This window comes from Hylobates moloch, unplaced genomic scaffold (assembly GCF_009828535.3).
Source record: "Hylobates moloch isolate HMO894 unplaced genomic scaffold, HMol_V3 SCAFFOLD_7, whole genome shotgun sequence".
Taxonomy (NCBI): domain Eukaryota; kingdom Metazoa; phylum Chordata; class Mammalia; order Primates; family Hylobatidae; genus Hylobates; species Hylobates moloch.
In genome coordinates, this window is record NW_026652282.1 from 45,975,326 (window position 1) to 45,994,123 (window position 18,798).

Genomic DNA, 18,798 nt, shown 5'->3' on the forward strand with positions numbered 1-18,798 from the left:
GCTCAGACACACAGGTGTCTAATTGTCCTGGCGGACACCAGGAGGGTCTCAGCGGCAGCGTGATTGTATCACTGATAAGGAAGAGGCCTGACAATCTGAGAGTGAACCCGGCGGAGCAATTCTCATACCTGGATGGACCCACACAGAGCCGCAGAGGCGGGGGGCGAGGCGGGGGGAGGCTCTGTCTCCCCGTGTCCTGAATGCAGAGCATGAGCTTAGGCCTTCTACAGCACAAACCTTTCTTCTTTGGGACAGATGTTGGGGTGGGGGAGGCCTGTCACTCAAACGGAGGAGGCGGTGCCTCTGTCCCCAGGCCAGCAGGAGCAGGAGGTGGGCTTTGGAGTCCGGAAGACCCGGGCCCAAATTTTGCATTTTCTGTTTCCTGGCTCTGTGGTCTAGTTCATGCAATGTGTCTGTGCCTCAGCTTCCCGATCTGCCAAATGGGGATGCTGACATCCACTTCCCAGCGCTGCTGTGAGAGGAAGAAAAGCCCCAGCACAGATCCCTCTGTGACATACAAGCTGCATAAAGGGTAGCTGAGGAAGCAGATGTTCCCAGTATGTCTGGGGGCCAGAGAGTTGGCTAGTGGAGAAGCACACAAAGCGAAGTGCCATCCTCTGGCCATGTCCATTTCGTAGCCCCGCAGGTTAAGGATTTCCACTTGTTGCAGTTAGAGACCCAGCTTATTAATTGTGAGACCTCACTAATTGTGACCTAAGGGGTCGTGCCGGGGAAACGGGGCATAGTGTATCCCAGACCAGGCTGGAGGAGTTTGGGTGAAAGGGCAGGGCACGACAGAGAAGCATTGTGCAAAAGTGGGGGGACTGAGAAGAGATGATTGGGTGGGTCGAGCTGCACTGCAGGGTATGAGTGTGCGCGCCCGCTGTAGGAGGAGGAGGAGGAGGAGGAGGAGAGGTGAAGTGGATCTGGCGGGAAGAGCCCCCCCACCCTACCTTCGACCCCACCGCCCACCCACCCGCGGAATCGCATGCGCACTGGAGACCTGGAGGAAAGGGCTTTTGTTGGGAAAGCGGGCGGGCTGGAGGGGTCCGCGCATGCGCAGGCTACCCAGCCGCGGGGGGTGCACGGAGAAAAGGGGCGGGGTGGTCCGGGCTGCTGTGCTGGCAGCAGTAGGCGAGGGCGCGGCTGCGGGGTTCCTGGTGCTGAGGACGGACGCCATTGGAGCCCCCGAGAAGGTAAGGATCCAGCCCCAGACAGGACCGGGAGAGGGCGAGTGGAACCCGACACGCTGCGCCCTCCCTCCGCCTCCGGATCTGAACAAAGCCCAAGCACTCAGAACCGGAACCCCATTAGACTCAAGGTCTAGATAGGAGCCCCCATCACCATCAGACCCAGGCGCCCCGATCTGAGCCCTACTGAAACCGGAGCCCAGGATCCTCACCCCTTTAGCAGACCCGTGTGCTCCGAGCTGAGCTCCCTTGGACCTGAGGCCCCACCCCCACCCCAGCCACTCCTAGATTACTCGAACCAACCGAGCTGACCGCTTGCCCCCTTCCTGGAGTGCCCAGTCCTCGCGTTTGAGATCTGCAGCGCTCCGATTGGAGCCTCACCTAGGTCTGAGGCCCCCACTCCATCCGCCTCTAGTGCTCGAGTCTGAGCCCCACCTAGGCCCCCCGCCCGGACCTAGCCAAAGGTCCCTGGGGTTCTGTTTCGCTGAGCTTGCGGCTTGCCACTGCCCCCGTTGTCTGAGCTCTCCCATCTGCTCCCCCTTCATCCCGGTCCCCTTCTCTGGCCCTTAAATCCAAACCCTTTGTTTCTCTCTTCCCCAATGCATCCCCTTTGGGACTCTTCGGACCCCAGCCCTCCAGAACACCCCCTCGTCAAATCTAGCCGCTGGGATGGCGAGCCTGCCCATCCTAAACTCCGCTTTCAGTGCGGCGCCTCCTGCGACCTCCTCTGCCCCTTTCCTTGGGCTCTGTCCCTGACCAGGTCTACCCCATCAGAAAGCCAAACCGTCTCCGCCCCCCACCTCCCCCCCTGCGCCCTACTGCCTAATATTGCCTAGTAACCTGATGATTGTCGCCCCTCACCTCCCGGGAGATCCCGCCTCCCATTGGATCCCGCCCCCTCCCCCTGCAGCTGCTTCACCCTCCCTCTCAGGCTGAGCGCTCATCTCCCTGGGACCCGCAGCATGGCTGAGGGAAGCTTCAGCGTGCAATCGGAAAACTACAGCGTTGAAGACATGGATGAGGGTAGCGACGAAGTCGGCGAGGAAGAGATGGTTGAAGGCAACGACTATGAAGAATTCGGTGCGTTTGGTGGCTATGGCACTCTCACCAGCTTTGACATCCATATCCTCAGAGCCTTCGGAAGCTTGGGTCCAGGCCTTCGCATCTTATCGGTGAGGCCCCTTCCTGGCCACCTGCTGGCCTGGGCCTTTCCCCTGTGAATGGGGGAGGGAGGAGGGGGGAGCAAGGAGGGTTGTGTGGGAAAGGACTGCCCAGCTTCCCCAAGCCTTCCCTCCCCTGCTCGGAAGAAGAAGATTTGGGAAGGTCTTGGGGTGTTCAGGGCTGACTGCTGGGAAGAGGCTGGCCAGCACAGGGAAGCTAACACAAGTATGTCGTCGAGCGGCCCGCCTTCCCCAACCCCTCTCTCTGGCCTTGCAGAATGAGCCCTGGGAACTGGAAAACCCTGTGCTGGCCCAGACCCTGGTGGAGGCATTGCAGCTGGATCCGGAAACACTTGCCAACGAGACAGCCGCCCGTGCTGCCAACGTAGCCCGCGCCGCCGCCTCCAACCGTGCGGCTCGGGCCGCTGCCGCCGCTGCCCGTACCGCCTTCAGTCAGGTGGTCGCTAGCCACCGGGTGGCCAGGCCGCAGGTCTCAGGAGAGGATACCCAGCCCACGACCTACGCCGCCGAAGCTCAGGGGCCCACCCCTGAGCCACCCCTTGCTTCTCCGCAGACCTCCCAGATGTTAGTCACCAGTGAGATGGCTGCCCCCGGGGCTCCGGCAACCTCCGCACAGTCCCAGACAGGCTCCCCAGCTCAGGAGGCCGCTACCGAGGGCCCTAGTAGCGCCTGTGCTTTCTCTCAGGCTCCGTGTGCCAGGGAGGTGGACGCCAACCTGCCCAGCACAGCCTTCCTGCGTCAGAATGATGTCTTTGATTTCACTCAGCCGGCAGGTGTCAGTGGCATGGCCTTCCCGCGCCCCAAGAGACCTGCCCCAGCCCAAGAGGCTGCCACAGAGGGCCCCAGTGCCACCTCCGGTGTGCCCCAGACGGGACCTGGCAGGGAGGTGGCAGCCACCCGGCCCAAGACCACCAAGTCGGGGAAGGCGCTGGCCAAGACTCGGTGGGTGGAGCCTCAGAATGTTGTGGCAGCAGCTGCTGCCAAGGCCAAGATGGCCACGAGCATCCCTGAGCCGGAGGGTGCAGCTGCTGCCACTGCTCAGCACAGTGCTGAGCCCTGGGCCAGGATGGGAGGCAAGAGGACCAAGAAGGTGAGATCCCCCTGTCCCCTGCCACCTCCACGCCCCCTTGCTCCTGTCCTTTCCTTCTCCTCGCTTTCCTGCTCCTCTCCTCCCTCTCCTCTCCCCCTTCTTCCTCTCTTCTCCTCTTTCCCCTCCTTCTCTCCTCACCTCCCCTCTCCTCCCCTCCTCTCCTCTCAGCTAGTCCATGTTTCTCCAACACAAGTTTGCTGAGCATGTTTTCACTCCACGTAGTCCCTACCCTCAGGACTGGTGGGAGAAGAGGCTGGCTCAGTGCCTGGCACTTAGTAAGCACGCAGCACATGCCAGCCGCTGCTGGTACTGCTCTCATTTCCAAGAGCCTGCTACGGGTGAGGTGTGTGCCGGGTGCTTTTGTGTCTCACTTTGGCATGGGAAGCCTGGTAGCCCTGGGTCTCTCCTCTCTCGAATGATACAGTCCAAGCACCTGGATGATGAGTATGAGAGCAGCGAGGAGGAGAGAGAGCCTCCTGCGGTCCCACCCACCTGGAGAGCATCACAGCCCTCACTGACGGTGCGGGCTCAGTTGGCCCCTCGGCCCCCGATGGCCCTGAGGTCCCAGATACCCTCAAGGCACATACTGTGCCTGCCCCCCCGCAACGTGACCCTTCTGCAAGAGAGGGTAAGAAGCCCACCCTCCCCCATCTCCCTCCTCTCCTCCCTTGTGGGCCACGTCTCTGCTGTCACCCATGCCTTGGCCTCCCCGCGTGTTCCTCCTTCTCCAGGCAAATAAGTTGGTGAAATACCTGATGATTAAGGACTACAAGAAGATCCCCATCAAGCGCGCAGGTAGGCAGCCCGTGCCCCCTTCGCCATCCCCTAGTCTGTGGGCATCCCTTTGCTTGCGTGCCGCGGCTGGTCCCTCCGTAGCCACGGGACGGGGTCCTGGCTGTGCCACCCTCGGCAGGGCTGACCAAGGGGCTACAGCTCTGTGACCCCTGCTCAGCCCAGGTGCTTTCTCCAACTCTTCCCCCTCCTGCAGACATGCTGAAGGATGTCATCAGAGAATATGACGAACATTTCCCTGAGATCATTGAACGAGCAACGTACACCCTGGAAAAGGTGGGTGCAGGATGGGAGCAGCTCTGTGGAGGAAGAGCGGGCATGCGGGTGGGGTGACCCTGCAGCCCCTCAAGGCCCAGTCTCTGGAGCCATCTCTCACCTCTCCGACTCTGAGCTTCCACTGCACTGGCAGTTTGACTTGTGCTTCCTGCTCTCGGCTTCTCTCTCTCATGCTCTGAGTGTCTCGCCGTCTGGCCAGGTGGGTCTCATCGCCTCTGCCAGCGTCAGCTCCCACAGCGAAGGTCTTCCGTGCGCTGTCTTCTTCTGCCCTCGCTCACGAGTTTGGATTCCTTGCTGAGGAGCAGTTCTAACTGGGAATCACTGTCTGCCGGCAGGATGCCCAGCATGGGGTTTGGATCTCACACTCTGTTTTCTCCCCCATGTAGAAGTTTGGGATCCACCTGAAGGAGATTGACAAGGAAGAACACCTGTATATTCTTGTCTGCACACGGGACTCCTCAGCTCGCCTCCTTGGAAAGTAAGAAAAGGAAGGCGGGTCGTGGCCTTCCTCCGTGGTGTCCCTTCCCTGCCCACACCCCTTCAGTGAAGCAGGAAGACGGGGCTTGAGTGCGGCGCACGGCTCCCACACACACAGCGAGGGCTGCCTGGTGACTGCTGGATGAAAGGAATGATAGCCTGGGGTGAGGCCTTGCTGCCATCAGGTCTCCCCAAGTTGCTGCCGGGCTTTATCCCCAAAGCTTCGGAGGAAAGTGGCTTGCCTCTTTCTCCTGCCTGCCTGGCCTGGGCCCGGCAGAGCTGGCCTAGGGGAGAGCTTCCTCTTCAGTGTAGATCCTGATGTGGCAGGGGCAGGACAGGTCTGGAGCCATCTCTGGACACACGTTTGCCATTTGCAGAGCTTCGGCTCCCTGCCTTGCCCTGTCCTCTGCAGAACCCTGTCAGGGAAGTGTTAGTACCCATGTTTTATAGAGGAGGTGATTAAGTCTCAGGCGGAGGTGTGAATGGTCTGCCAGCAGCTAGTGAACTGTGCCTGTCCTGGGAAGAGTTCCCCTCAAGCTGGGAAACCTGAGAGAGGCTAGTTGGGAGAGCCTGGTGGTGTCTCTCAGGCAAATAGCTGCCGAACAGGATTTCTCTTTCCACACCTTTAGAACCAAGGACACTCCCAGGCTGAGTCTCCTCTTGGTGATTCTGGGCGTCATCTTCATGAATGGCAACCGTGCCAGCGAGGGTGAGTGGCTGGACCTGCAACTGGGGGGCTGCCCGTAGTCTCATCTTCTGGGTGCCAAACTCTCGTACCTCCTCTCCCCTCGCAGCTGTCCTCTGGGAGGCACTACGCAAGATGGGACTGCGCCCTGGGTATGATTGGCCTCTCCGGCTCCTCCCCTCGGTGCTATCCTCTGGCCAAAGAGGTCCTGGGATTGCAATAGCCTGGTGGTCTGGCGCAAGGGCGTGGGGCGCCCTGGGCTCGGTAGAGAGCAAAGGATCTCACCGGGGCGGATGGGGGAGCAGTGCTGGACGCTGCTCAGCCCCCTTTCTGTTCTGTGGCCCCAGATGACATCTAAGAGAGACAGTCAGAGTCAGGGGTTCCATCAAATCCCTGCCTGGGGCATCCCTGACCAACAGTCCTCTGGCTTCTGCTGCATGCCCAGGCCTCCACAGCGACTCCCCGTGGGCTGGGAACTCATAGTCATGCTAGGGAGGGCCCCTGCCACCGTCTCTGCTCATGGATTCCTTTCCTTGCCCTCAGGGTGAGGCACCCATTCCTCGGCGATCTGAGGAAGCTCATCACAGATGACTTTGTGAAGCAGAAGTAAGTATCACCTGAGCCAACTGCGGCTCTCACTCGAGCATCCTTTGTGTGCTGGTCTGGCTGAGAAAGCAGTTCCCTATCCCAAATCTTCAACTGGAGGGATGGGTGCCTCTGGCCTGGGAGTGAGCGGCAGTGGGGGTATGCGAGCGTGTGGGGAGCCGAAGGCCAGGGCGGTCTTGGGAAAAGGGACCGCACATCACCTGAGAACATGGTGTGGGGTGTGATAATGGCCACCATCTCCTTGAGCACCTGCCCTGTAGACTGACACAAGAGTTCCCCCTGGTTTACACCTAAGGAACCCGGAGCTCAGAGAGGGGACGCCTCTGAGCGTGGCTCCCAGCCGGTAAGGGCCTCAGCCCAACTCTCCTGATTTTCAGGCCAGGGGCCACCCTCTCCCCGTCCCTGGAGGACTTGCCAACGCACAGGCGCGCATGCACACCAACAAAGGGTCAGGACTTGAGGAGGATGCCTGGAGCACGCTTCTCCTGGCTGATTGTTTCTTCCTCTCCAGTCGTTTCCTCTGGTGGGCCTCTCCAGGGCTCCGCCGGGGTGTGGCCAAGACCCTCGAGGTGGGGTGTGCTCAGAGCAGGGGGCCTGAAGAATGGCTCCTCTGTTTACAACACACCCAACAGGAAGCTGGGGTCATCGTGGTGAGGGGCACAATCTTGTGGCCTCCCTACAGACAAATGCCCTACATGTGGCCCTCCGGCACCTCCACATGGCTTCCGGGGAAGACCTATGGCAAAAGGCTTTGAAGGCCTCACTTTTGCAGGCAGAAGTCCTGGGAGTGGGTTTGGGAATGAGTGAAGGGCTGGAGGGGCAGGGCAGTCCTCTTCCAGGAGCTGAGCTGCGGCATCGGGTTGAGGAGGGGCCCCCTGGAACCCATCCGTTCAGCAACAGGTCTGCTTGGCTAGAAGCAAAGTTTACTTTCCTCTCATGCCAAGGTACCTGGAATACAAGAAGATCCCCAACAGCAACCCACCTGAGTATGAATTCCTCTGGGGCCTGCGAGCCCGCCATGAGACCAGCAAGATGAGGGTCCTGAGATTCATCGCCCAGGTAAGGGAGAGCCTCTGTTGGGTGCCCGGCACCAGGGGTGGTGCTCTCCACACCTTGCTTGTTTCTTGGTCGAGGCCTCCTTCCCATTACCCCATATTCCAGTGAGGGTACCAAACACTCACAGAGGCACCTGAGCACCCTACACAAGGTCACAGATGGGGCAAAATCCCAGGTCTGGCACAGGAGAGTAGGAGCCCCCAATCCCTGTGGTCCTGATTTTTGCCGCCGTCATTGCACAAAGCACACGGGAGGGGGTGAGGCGGGTCGCGGGTGCTCAGCCACTGTGGGGTAGCTCTGTGTCTATGCTCGCCCTTTTCCTCCTCAGAATCAGAACCGAGACCCCCGGGAATGGAAGGCTCATTTCTTGGAGGCTGTGGATGATGCTTTCAAGACAATGGATGTGGATATGGCCGAGGAACATGCCAGGGCCCAGATGAGGGCCCAGATGAATATCGGGGATGAAGCTCTGATTGGACGGTGGAGCTGGGATGACATACAAGTCGAGCTCCTGACCTGGGATGAGGACGGAGATTTTGGCGACGCCTGGGCCAGGATCCCCTTTGCTTTCTGGGCCAGATACCATCAGTACATTCTGAATAGCAACCGTGCCAACAGGAGGGCCACGTGGAGAGCTGGTGTCAGCAGTGGCACCAATGGAGGGGCCAGCACCAGCATCCTAGATGGCCCTAGCACCAGCTCCACCATCCGGACCAGAAATGCCGCCAGAGCTGGTGCCAGCTTCTTCTCCTGGATCCAGTAAGAGTTTCGGTATAGAAATGAGACTCTGCAGGAGGGCTGCGGAGCGGGGTGAGATGTCAGAGGGAGGGCCGGCATGGGGGCGTTGGGGGCAACGGCAACAGCATGGACGGATACTTATTTTGTGACGTGTACCCCTCCCTGGTCCGCTTGTGTCCACGGATGTTGTCACTTTGGTTTCTTGTGCTTTTATAGGCACCGTTGATGAACTGCAGCGATCTTACTGGCCAAGCCAGAGCGCCTCCTCTCAGATTCCTTCTCCACACAGCACCCTAGGCGGCTTCTTCCTGTCAGTCGGAGGTGGCATGCAAGATGAAGCTGTCTTTGCTCTTCCTGCTTTCATTTTGTGCTTTTCCTTGTGCTTTCACGTTTTGGGTATCAGTGTTACATTAAAGTTGCAAAATTAATTTAGACGTTTCTTCCTTTACCTGCACACCCATTGCCATACCTGGCCACGCTTGGGCTTGTAGCAAGGAAACTCCTTCAGGCTCTCTGGGGTAGGTGGGCCCCACCTCTGCCAAAAAGGCCCACAGGGACAGGTGGGATGCTGGGAGGTGCGGAGGTTGGTTACGCCTGAGTGTGCGACCAGGAGTTTGGAGAGGCCCCAGTGCTCATGGCTATGTGATTTTCTACAAGCCTTGCTCAGCAGCCCCAGGGACATGGCAAGAGGTGGGGCCAGAGCAGGGGCGGGGTGGAAAACTGCAGCTTGGTGCCACTGCCCCTCCCGCCGAGGGACAGGGTCCAAGGCTCTCACCAGGACCCACCTCCCACACCCCCTCCTTGGAGACGATGTTCCAGAACCCTTGGCTCATCATCCACACAGTTCAGGACCCCGTCCTCGGTACAGAGTCTGACGGACAATGAGGTGGGCCCCGCAGTGGTGTTCGCAGCCTTCCAGTGGGTAGAAGGAGGAGCCGTGATTGCTGAGGGAGCAGGATGTAATAAAAACAACGCGCGGTGCACGCGCACACAGCCCCTTGCCTGTGACGGAACGGCGGCCTGTTTGGGGCTTCGCAGCCCTTCTCCCCCAGCAGCAGGGCTCTCCCAGTGAGGACAACACCAGGCCTACCTAGGTCCTGGTGTGTTCAAGGGCTGGGTGATGTCTGGAGGGGTCTGAGGTAGGGCTGCACGTGCTTCAGGTACAAGATGGTGAGGGCAGAGACAATTTGGTCTCCTGGGAAGGGCTCAGTGGCAGGCAGGGACAGTGTCCAGGGCTTTCTGGAGTTCCCCGGTAATGTCCAGGGCTTGGGAGGACAGAGCCCTAGATAAGGAGGGAAAACATAGCAGTGGAAGGCTCCCTGCTTCCCCCCCCCCCCCCCCACCCAGCCCCAGCCTCTGTTTCCCCAGGAGGGGCTGCCATCTCCACCATGGCCAGATCCTGACCTGGACGGGGCTACCTAATTTGGGAGGCCCAGTGGAAAATGAAAACACGAGTCTCCTTGTCAAAAACTATGAAGGATTTCAAAACAACAACAGCAGAGCATGGAGCCACATGGGGAGCCCTGGTGAGCATCGGACTGCATTGGTTGCACACCCCAGAAGCTGTCCGTCAGAAAGGCTTTGGGTGGGTCTCCATGTTGGCTGCCGCTGTGATTTCTGCTTCTCTGGTGCTTGGGTCCATGCTTGGCCACACTGACATTCTGGGACTCTTGACAGAAATCCAGTCCCAAAGTTTTACTGGAACACACACACACACACACACACACACACACACACACACACAGGCACACAGTGGAGTCCCCTTCCCTTTATGTCTCCTGGTTTGTGGTCTGGGCTGTGGAAGAGATGAGGGATGCCTGGGACTCCACCCCTGGCATCATAAATTTAATGCTATTTGGCCGGAACCTCCCCAGACACCCTTGTGCACATAGTGGGCACATGCCTGTCCTTGGATCAGGGTGGGGGTAGTCACCATAAGCCACAGGAGTGAGTTTGAACACTGTGTGCAGAGGGCACTTGAGATACGGAAGCTCCGCTGGAAAGGAACAGGAAGCAGCCCTCAGAGGCAGGGTGCTGGCCAGATCACGGCCTCCTCCGGCCTCCAGGCTTGCTGGACACTCCCCCTTTCACATCACTTTGCCGCGGTGGGGCCTCACCAGGGACCCCTTCCCCCTACCCTTTAGGGGCAGCGCTGAGAGCAACTGGGAAGAGAGGAGGAGAGCAGGGAGGCGGGAGCGCCCTGGTGGGAAATGGGGGCGGACTGGACTGCGCGTCCTGCAGGAGGGTCAGACCGGCCACCCTGGAGACGGCCACCACCTCACTCACATGGCAAACAGGAGACCCAGGCAGGCTTCCCCCCTGCCCCCAGCATGGGGCCTTCTGCCGACCCCGCACTGCAAAGGCCCACAGTCCATGTCAGCAAGTGTTTTCTGAGGCCCTGCTGTGGCAGTGGACAGCACTCACAGCCTTCTCCCAGCCTGGCCCGCTCCCTCTGATCACCCCTGCCCCAGGCCTGGCGATGGACGAGCATTGGTGCATTCACTTGTTTCCAGTTATTGACATTACGCATAAAGTTGTTCTGAATATTCATGTACAGTTTCTCATCTGTGCCTATGTTTCCATTTCTCCGGCAAGCCCGAGAGGTGGGGGCAGTAAGGCCATTTCACGGTCTCAGCCAGTTGAGGCTCCAAGAGGGAAGACGCTCTCCCCAAGTCACACAGCCAGGAAGCGGCAGAGCACAGACTTGAACCCAGGACCCTCTGAGGCCAGGGTGCGTGCACTGGGCCCTGCTGTCGGCCGCCCCTGCCATCCAGGGGCTCGCAGTGTCCTGGGGGTGATACACCCACCTGCTGGGCACTCTCTCCTGACACCCACCCTCCCACCCACGTCCACATACCGCTCCCCATCTCCCTTCATTGTGCATGATCGCCACCCCTCACGGCTTCCCTGAACGACAGTTTCCACCCTAGGTTTCTGAGACCTGCCACTGCCCTCCCAGCCTCCTGAGACATCAGGTTGGGTGTTTTCCTTCCTGGGCATCCATCCTGCTGCTCCTCCTCGTTTTTGTCATCATCAGGCCCTGGGCCAAGGGCGTTTTGCCCACTACCTCATGACACCCTCAAAGATCGTCTGAGCTACTATTGTGCACTTGAAGAAACAGACTCAGAGAAGGGAGGTGACTTGCCTGAGATCTCTGACCCAGCTTTGCCGCTGCCTCCACTAGTGACCTTGGCCCAGCCTCTTCTCTTGACCAGTTGCATATCGTTTGGTGTGGCATGTGAAGAACCATTCACATGGTTTGCACATTGATTATTATTTGTCGTCTTAATACTGAATTATAAGAGTGCTTTTTTGCGTGCAAACTTTTCCATTGTCGGGTAGCGTATATTGCAAACATTGCCGCAATGAATGGTTTGCTTTTTCATTTCGCTGATGATGAAAAGCCAGAGTTCCAAATTTGATGAAATTCACTTAACGTGTTTTTGCGTGGCTATTGCTTTCTGTGTCATAGCTATAAGAGTCCTTCGCCTACAGCAAGTTTTTCAAGGCTTTATCCTGAATTCTCTTCCAGAGGTCTTATGCTTTAGCTTTTTTGTTGACATTTAGGGTCTTCACAAACTTCAGAAGTTTGAAATCATACCAATTATCTTTTCTGACCACAGTGGAATGAAACTAGAAAGCAATACCGGAAGGAGAATTGAAAAAGTCACAAACAGGCGGAAATTACAACACTCTCTTCAATAACCAGTGGGTCAAAGAACAGACCACAAGGAAATTAGAAAGTATCTTGAGACACATGAAAATGAAAACACCACATACCACAACTAAGGAGATGCAGGGAAAGCAGTGTTAAGAGGGAAGTTTATTGTGGTAAATGCTTACAGCGAAAAAGAAGAAAGATCTCAAATCAACAGCCTATCTTTGTGTTGCGAGAACTAGGAAAGGAAGAACAACGTAAACCCAAAGTTAGCAGAAGGAAGGAAGTAATAAAGATTAGAGCACAAATAAAGGAAATGGAGAATAGACAAATAATAGGAAAAAAAACAACAAAACTAAGAGCTGGTGTCTCTGAAAAGGTGAACATAGGTTAAGCAGATTAAGAAAAAAACAGAGAAGGGTCAAATAACTGAAATCAGAATGACAGAGGGGCATTACAATTGATACTACAGAAATAAAAAAGATTATAAAGAGAAGACCAGGAACAACTATACCCCAACAGATTTGATACTTTAGAAGAAATGGATAAATTCTGAGAAACATACACGCTGCCAAGACTGACTCCTGAAGAAGTGAAAAATCTCAGATCTCGACAACTCGTAAGGAGACTTAACCAGTATTCATCAACCTCCCAACAGAGAAAACCCCAGGACTAGATGGCTTCAGTGGAGAATTCTACTAAACATTTAGAGAAGAATTAGGACCAGAAACACACACACACACACACACACACACACACTTCCCAAAAGAATGTTTATGCATGCATATTCAACAAAAGTCTAGCACACCTTGTTCAACAACACATGAAAGGCCCATGACCACGTGGCATTTATTCGTGGAATGCAAGGAAGTTTCGATCAATGAAAATCAACTAATTTAGTGTACGGCATCAACAAAATGAAGGACAAAACCACATGATCGGCTCAATTGATGCACTAAAAGCATCTGACAAAAGTTAACCCCCTTCGTGATAAAAACACTCAAACTCCTTGGAACAGAAGGAAACAACCTCAACGCAACGTCACAAAAGTCCTATATAAAATACTCATTGTGAACACCGTACTCGATGGCGAAAGAGTGAAAGCTTTTCCTCTAAGATCAGGAGCAAGACAGAGATGCCCGCTTTTGCTACTTCTTCTCAACATAGTCCCGGAAGTTCAGAGGGCAATTAAGCAAGAAAATGAAATAAAAAGGCATCCTTTTTATTTCACTTCATTTTATTTTTAGAAAAGGCATCCTTTTTATTTCCTATATTCTAAATAACCCATAGCTCAAGGAAAACATCACCAATGAAATCACAAAGTATTTTGAACCTGAAGAAAACTTATGGGACATATTTTAATTGTCTAGATTGCATGAAAAAGACAGGCACAACATTTGCATCTTTCTCAACAATGTTGAACAACAGATTAAATCTGAAGAAAGCAGAAGAAATGAAATAACGATAAAAGTATAAATCAGTTAAAGATAAAACAACACAGCCAGAGGTGGTTTTTTGTAAAGATGATGTGATTAAGACATGCCTTGTGTGGGCCTGAACAAAAAGGAAGCAACCCGTGTCCGGAGTGGCTAAGGAGACATCACTATGGGCAACGAAGGCATTAAAGAGATCACTATTCAAAACCATGAGCAACTTTATGCCCACAAATGTGAAACTTTGCGTATAATTCACACATTTCAAGAAAATACAACAAAATGACAGAAAACAGACTAAACATCTGAATTGTCCTACAAATTCTAAACGGGCGGAATCTGAAGGAAACGACAGCAGCAGCCACAAGAACCTACAGACTCTGATGCCGCCACCGATTAATTCTACAAAACGTTTGTGAAGGAAGGAATGTCAATCTTACCTTCTTGCCAGGTAACATAAAAAAGGGGAAATGCTTCCCATCCCATTTTATGAGGCAAAAACCTTAAAGGGCATGGTAAGAAATGAAATGCACAGGCCTATCTTTCACATAAGCACAGAAGAAGAAATCTTGAATAAAGCACTAGCAAAGCAAATCAGTTAAATCTCCAAAAAGGAAAACGTATCACAAACAAGTCAAGAGTATTCTAGAAATGAAACGGTTCAGCGCTTGAAAAATCTATCTCTCAGAAGTAATGTATGGAGGAGAAAAAATATGGTATTCCCTACAGACGCAGGAAGGGTATTTCATGGGTTTGATTTTTTTAAATGACCATGCACTTATGATAAAACCTCTTAGCCAACTACGAACAAAAGGGAACTCTCTTGATTCCGCTGGAATACCTTTTAAAAGCCTATGAAAACAATGATACTTACTGGTGACATGTTGACAGCTTTCCCTCTGAGATCGGGGGGAAAAAAAAAAAAAAACAGATACATCCACTGTCACCACTCACAGTGCCATGAAGGAAGAAAAAGTAATCAAAGCGGTCCTGCAAGCACAGCCTTAAATGCATACGCATGTTAACCAAAGGACATCCTTGTGAATGTGCACCACAATAATAACACTAACACTCCAGCGCTGGAAACTACTGAAGAGTCCATTAGAAATAAAAGGCATGAATAAATTGTGGCATCGTCATACAATTCAAAATACTGCGCAGGAATGCAAAGAAACGAAATTCGGCTACAGAGCACAACAAAAGTGAACAGCAAGGAGAAACCCTAATGTTGCCAAGAGAAACCCGGATTATAAAATACGTACTATACTGATTCTACTCATGTGCAATGCGTTCACAAACAGGCAGGATTATCTTCAAGTGTTAAAAGTCACAAGAGTGGTTAGATTTGCTGAGGTGGAAGACAAGAGTGACTGGCATGAGAGTGCTTTTGAGCTGCCGGCAACACACTACACCACTTCTCAACCCAGATCGTAGGGGATCAGACGTCCCTGTGGAACCATTTACTGAGTGGTACCCTCATTTTGCGTGCAACTCCATTTTTGTATTATATTTCATTACAGTGTACATAAAGATATTTAAATGAATACTATCCCGGGAATGTCCATAAGCAATGGATTCTTCAGCGATTTGTATATTCTCTGACCACAATGCCACAATGGGATCTAGAAATTAATAACAAAAGATCATTACAAACCCCCGTATATGTTTGTAAATTAAGAAACATCCTCCTAAGTAACCCATGGCTCTAAGAAAAACTAACGTTGAAATAAGAAAATATTTTGAGCTTACTAATGAAGCAAACTCCAGAGGTCTTTGCCTGCCAATATCACTAAGTCTCCTCTCTGGGGAAGTTTAGATTACACAGGAAGACTCCCCTGCATCTCTGAGAAGGGGCAAGATGCCAGCAATCTGGACGCCAAACTCCAGCGGAGGTGAGGGACTGAAGATTGCTGTAGACAGCAACTGAAATCCCTACGCCGAGTTGGGATGTATGCCTTCAAGTGAGCCTGAAGTTCCAAAGCCCATAAATCTGCTGGTTCATGCTCTGCAGAGAGTACATTGGTCCTCCATCTCCCAGAGTTGGGGGAGAGCGATTTGTCATGCTACGAGGAGCTGAGAGGGGATCTGGGTGTCTAAGTGATTTGTAAATACACTTTCTAGAGCAATCGTGCAATTTACAGCCCCCACCGTTACCAACAACGTGCCGGGATACATGGCAATGTCAGTGTTGCAGACAGTTGGAAGGTCTGGTGAAAGGGGATAAGTCAGTTGCTTTCCTGCCGTCCTCACTGCCAGTTGATGTTCAAGCTCTCTTGGCAACACAAGTGAGACTCCGTCTGTAAAAAAACAAAACATAAGAAAAAAACTAACATGTACTCCCAGCTACTCTGGAGGCTGTGGCTGGAGGATCCCTTGAGCTCAGCAGTTCGAGGCTACAGGGAGCTATGATCGTACCACTGCACTCCAGCCTGGGCGACAGAGCGAGAACCCCCCACACCCTCAAAAAAGATCAAGCTCTCTTAATCAGCTAAGTCAGTGTCACTCACCTGTTTCCTTCCCATCTTCTGCTACTTTCTTTCTTTTGTCTCCTCAGCTAGTTTCTTTGTCTTTATGGGGTAAAGCCTTAGGAGAAAAGGGTGCAGCCAGGAAAGAGGGAGGGGGAAGAGAGGTGAGAAGTGAACGTGAGAAAGAGAAGGGGTGAGTGAAGTACATGACCAAAGGTGCCCTGGGGAAGCTGGGAGCAGGAACAAGGGTCGCCGGGCGAGTTGAAACTACCCCTCGTGCTCTTTGGCCTGTTGGGTGCTCAGGTTGCAGGGAATGGGCAGCCAGTTGGACCTCATGAGAACTCACACCTTGGGGTGTGGAGGGCAGGACACCATGAGAGGAGTCCCACCCTGCTGCAAAGGATAGAAGAGGAGAGTTGCCCCCAACGTAAAAGGGAAGGCAGTGACAGAAAGAGGCAAGCAGAGGATGGTGGATGGCAGAACAAGGACTATCATCAATGACATTTTCTTCACTGAGCCCACCCCAGAAATGAGCTCCCTTCCTGTGCGCTCTCACAGCTCCTTGTCGTTGAATCTCATATCACTGATGGTAATTTGCAGAGGAATAATTAAGTTGGTGATTCACTTTAGGATGTACTGCCCTCCGAGGCTGAAAGCTAAACACATAGAGCCCACGTTACGCCCAGTACCACTTAAGGAACTAAGGATTAGTCACTGGGTAAATATCAGGGGAGGGGAGGGAGGGGAGGGTGAGGGGAAGGAACGGCATAGAGAGAAGGAAAAAGCAAAATGAGGGGAAAACCAGGGAGGACAACATGAGAAAGGAAAGAGGGAGAGAAAGGGCAGTGAGGGATATGGGAACTGGGAGGGAGGACAAAGGGAAAGATAAGGCATGGAGGAGAGAGAGCAGAGAGGGGAGATGAGGGGTGATGACAGAGGCTGAAGTGAGGTAGGAAGAGAGAGGAAAGAGGAAAGGAGTGTAGAGGAAATGGATGAGGGAGTACAGAGAAAGGAACAAGGGGAGAGGTCCTTTACCAAAGGGCGATTGACGAGCAGGGGGCAAGATGAAGGGGCAGTGAGGGAGAAAGGGTAAGGAGGAGAAAACTGCCAGCTTTGAGAACTCTACCCTGCCCCTGGAAAGAGGGGATCCCCATCCCAGGTCAACCTGGGGCTCCCCGTGGGACTATCTCAGAGGGAGGAGCTGGATAAGCCAAGAGCAAAGGGTGCACGGGACCGCTCTTGCCTTGCTGCATGTGTCATTCAGGGCCTTCCCACCCAAACAGGGGGACCGGTCACATCAACAGCCACCTCTGCTGAATCCAAGCTCTGCACCGGATCCTCCTTTCCCCTGCCGGATACGGGTTTCAACAAGCAAATTTAAGGGAATCACTCCCCTTCCTGGGATCCCTCCCTGACTGTATCAGTTGCAACCCCTTTCGTGGTCACAGAGGCCTGGCCTCTCCCACAAGAACCCTGTGGGCCAGCCAGTGTGATGCTCTGTACATCATACCTGTTCAGGATGAAGCCTGTGTGTGTGTGTGTGTGTGTGTGTGTGTGTATGGGGTAGGGGTGTGTGGGATGTGTGCGTGTGTGTGTGTGTACTAATAATCACAAGGATCAATATATCTGTGGGGATTGTGAATTCTTTCGATGTGACTGCCTTGCTAGAATCCCCCCTCCCAGGGGCCTTTATTTCAAGGACCAACTCTGCTTTTCTCCCACAGCCCAATGAATGCATCAGACACTCAGCTTCAGTTCCCATGGCAACAGGGGCTAATGGCCTAGAGACTAAGGATGAGACAAAGAGAAACGCAGAGAAATGTGCGTGTTCTGTCTTCCTCTGAGGTACGCAAGCCCCTTATTCAGGAACTGAAAAGAACATTCGCTTTAGTTCTACCCTGCCCTCCCCTCAATGCTGGGTGGAGGAGGGCAGAAACACAGACGGGCCTGACATGAATCCAGAATTTCTACATCCTCTCAATGCACCTGCACGGTTTGGAGACAGGCTTCTTTGTCCCCGAGCCATCATGTTACCACCAATGTATTGTACCTGCAAACCATGCCTGTGGAACCTAGGATTCCTGCTACCCCAACTCACTTTCCTCTTTACCACCCTCTAGCCTCTATCATAGTAGGGGAGTTTTTCCAGTCATTCCTATTTTCTGACAGAAAGTTCCAGCCAGCCCAATTTCAGAAGCGCTGTCTCAGGAGGGCTCCCTGATCCTTCCTGCCAGAGTCACACAGGACACACCTCCTCCCTCTTCTCCTCTGTGGCCTGGGAGACCTCTGCCCAGACCATGGGACAAGTTCCTAGGGCTCCCGCTTCCTGCCACACTCCTGTTCCACCAGGGCCTTGGGGACACTCAGATGAGAGAGGTTTCTGATAGTCTCCCACTTCTGGAAGCAGCCAAACTAATGAGAGGCCTCTTGCCTGCCCCTCTTCCTGAGAAGCCCACCACCTCCTGTGTATTGACTCCCCTTACCAGAGGCTGGACAAACAGGGTGCCAGGCAGGACATGAGACATCCCACACTATAAATTTGTGATAAACAACAACTCAAAAGCTGGGCATATGCCCCCAACTTCCCCTCCCTTCTTTCCATTTATTCCAGTGAGTCTCAGAAGTCCCTTTGTCCAGCTGCACTCTCCTCTCCTGGGACCCAGCTGCCCTCCATTTCCCATGTCCTGGAACCCCTCAGTCCAAAATATCTAAGTAAACTCGTCTTCGCTGCAATGGTGCAAACCACACCCACAGCCATGCCCTACGCCAGAAGGAACCACATGAAGTTCTGCCCATCTTCCTGACCTCTACAGATGTTGTGCGACATCCAGTCTCCTCTGGGTCAGGGGGTTTGTCTCATATGCACTCCTGAGTGCCCACCTGCCAGTGACTCCCCTGTGTTTCACACCCCTCTTGGGGGATCTCAGATCCACTCGGCTGCTGGTCTCTGTCTGGATGACCACGACCAGTTTCCCTTGGAGAAGGACCAATGGGGAACGGCAATGCCAGGAAGGCAACGCTTCGCTTGACTGCTCTGCTCCTTAAATCCCCCAAAGCACCACTCACAGGACTATAGACGCTATGCCAGTTACAGACTTCAGTGAAGGGTCAGTAGTGACCACATGAAATTATAGTGGAACAAACTACTAGG

The 18,798-nt window shown here is 53.8% G+C and overlaps 2 protein-coding genes and 1 non-coding gene across 7 annotated transcripts; all 3 read left to right on the forward strand.

Moving 5' to 3' along the window:
* Positions 1-1,053: 1,053 nt before the first annotated feature.
* LOC116811698 (melanoma-associated antigen D4) lies at positions 1,054-8,519 on the forward strand. Of its 5 annotated transcripts, none has more exons than XM_032756969.2 (13): positions 1,054-1,196; positions 2,152-2,362; positions 2,628-3,461; positions 3,886-4,089; positions 4,193-4,256; positions 4,450-4,529; positions 4,916-5,007; positions 5,636-5,715; positions 5,801-5,843; positions 6,235-6,297; positions 7,242-7,356; positions 7,682-8,112; positions 8,308-8,519. In XM_032756969.2, the coding sequence occupies exons 2-13, from the start codon at positions 2,153-2,155 to the stop codon at positions 8,315-8,317; spliced, it is 2,226 nt and encodes a 741-aa protein (XP_032612860.1). In that variant the 5' UTR covers positions 1,054-1,196; position 2,152; the 3' UTR covers positions 8,318-8,519. The 5 variants fall into 5 exon arrangements, with proteins under 5 accessions (XP_032612860.1, XP_032612856.1, XP_058297756.1 ...); XM_032756965.2 differs by having other exon boundaries at positions 1,081-1,196; positions 2,122-2,362; XM_058441773.1 differs by having other exon boundaries at positions 1,081-1,196; positions 1,822-2,362; positions 8,308-8,506.
* On the forward strand, positions 6,869-6,996 carry LOC116812366 (small nucleolar RNA SNORA11). The gene has a single exon (XR_004370667.1). It is a non-coding gene; the product is annotated as a small nucleolar RNA SNORA11 (small nucleolar RNA).
* Positions 8,520-16,113: 7,594 nt separating the features above from the next.
* LOC116811300 (putative uncharacterized protein FLJ39060) lies at positions 16,114-17,491 on the forward strand. The gene is made up of 2 exons (XM_032756355.2): positions 16,114-16,365; positions 17,372-17,491. Exons 1-2 carry the CDS (start codon positions 16,114-16,116, stop codon positions 17,489-17,491), a joined length of 372 nt encoding a protein of 123 aa, XP_032612246.1.
* Positions 17,492-18,798: the final 1,307 nt, after the last annotated feature.

What these genes read in the sequence shown, in the direction of transcription:
- LOC116811698 (XM_032756969.2), top strand. Translation starts at nt 2,153, where the DNA reads ATGGCTGAGGGAAGCTTCAGCGTGCAATCGGAAAACTACAGCGTTGAA. An exon ending in GATCCCCATCAAGCGCGCAG is followed by an intron (nt 4,257 to 4,449) that starts GTAGGCAGCCCG and finishes CCCCTCCTGCAG; the next exon opens with ACATGCTGAAGGATGTCATC. An exon ending in TCAGCTCGCCTCCTTGGAAA is followed by an intron (nt 5,008 to 5,635) that starts GTAAGAAAAGGA and finishes CCACACCTTTAG; the next exon opens with AACCAAGGACACTCCCAGGC.
- LOC116811300 (XM_032756355.2), top strand. Translation starts at nt 16,114, where the DNA reads ATGGTGGATGGCAGAACAAGGACTATCATCAATGACATTTTCTTCACT. An exon ending in AACTAAGGATTAGTCACTGG is followed by an intron (nt 16,366 to 17,371) that starts GTAAATATCAGG and finishes TTTCTCCCACAG; the next exon opens with CCCAATGAATGCATCAGACA.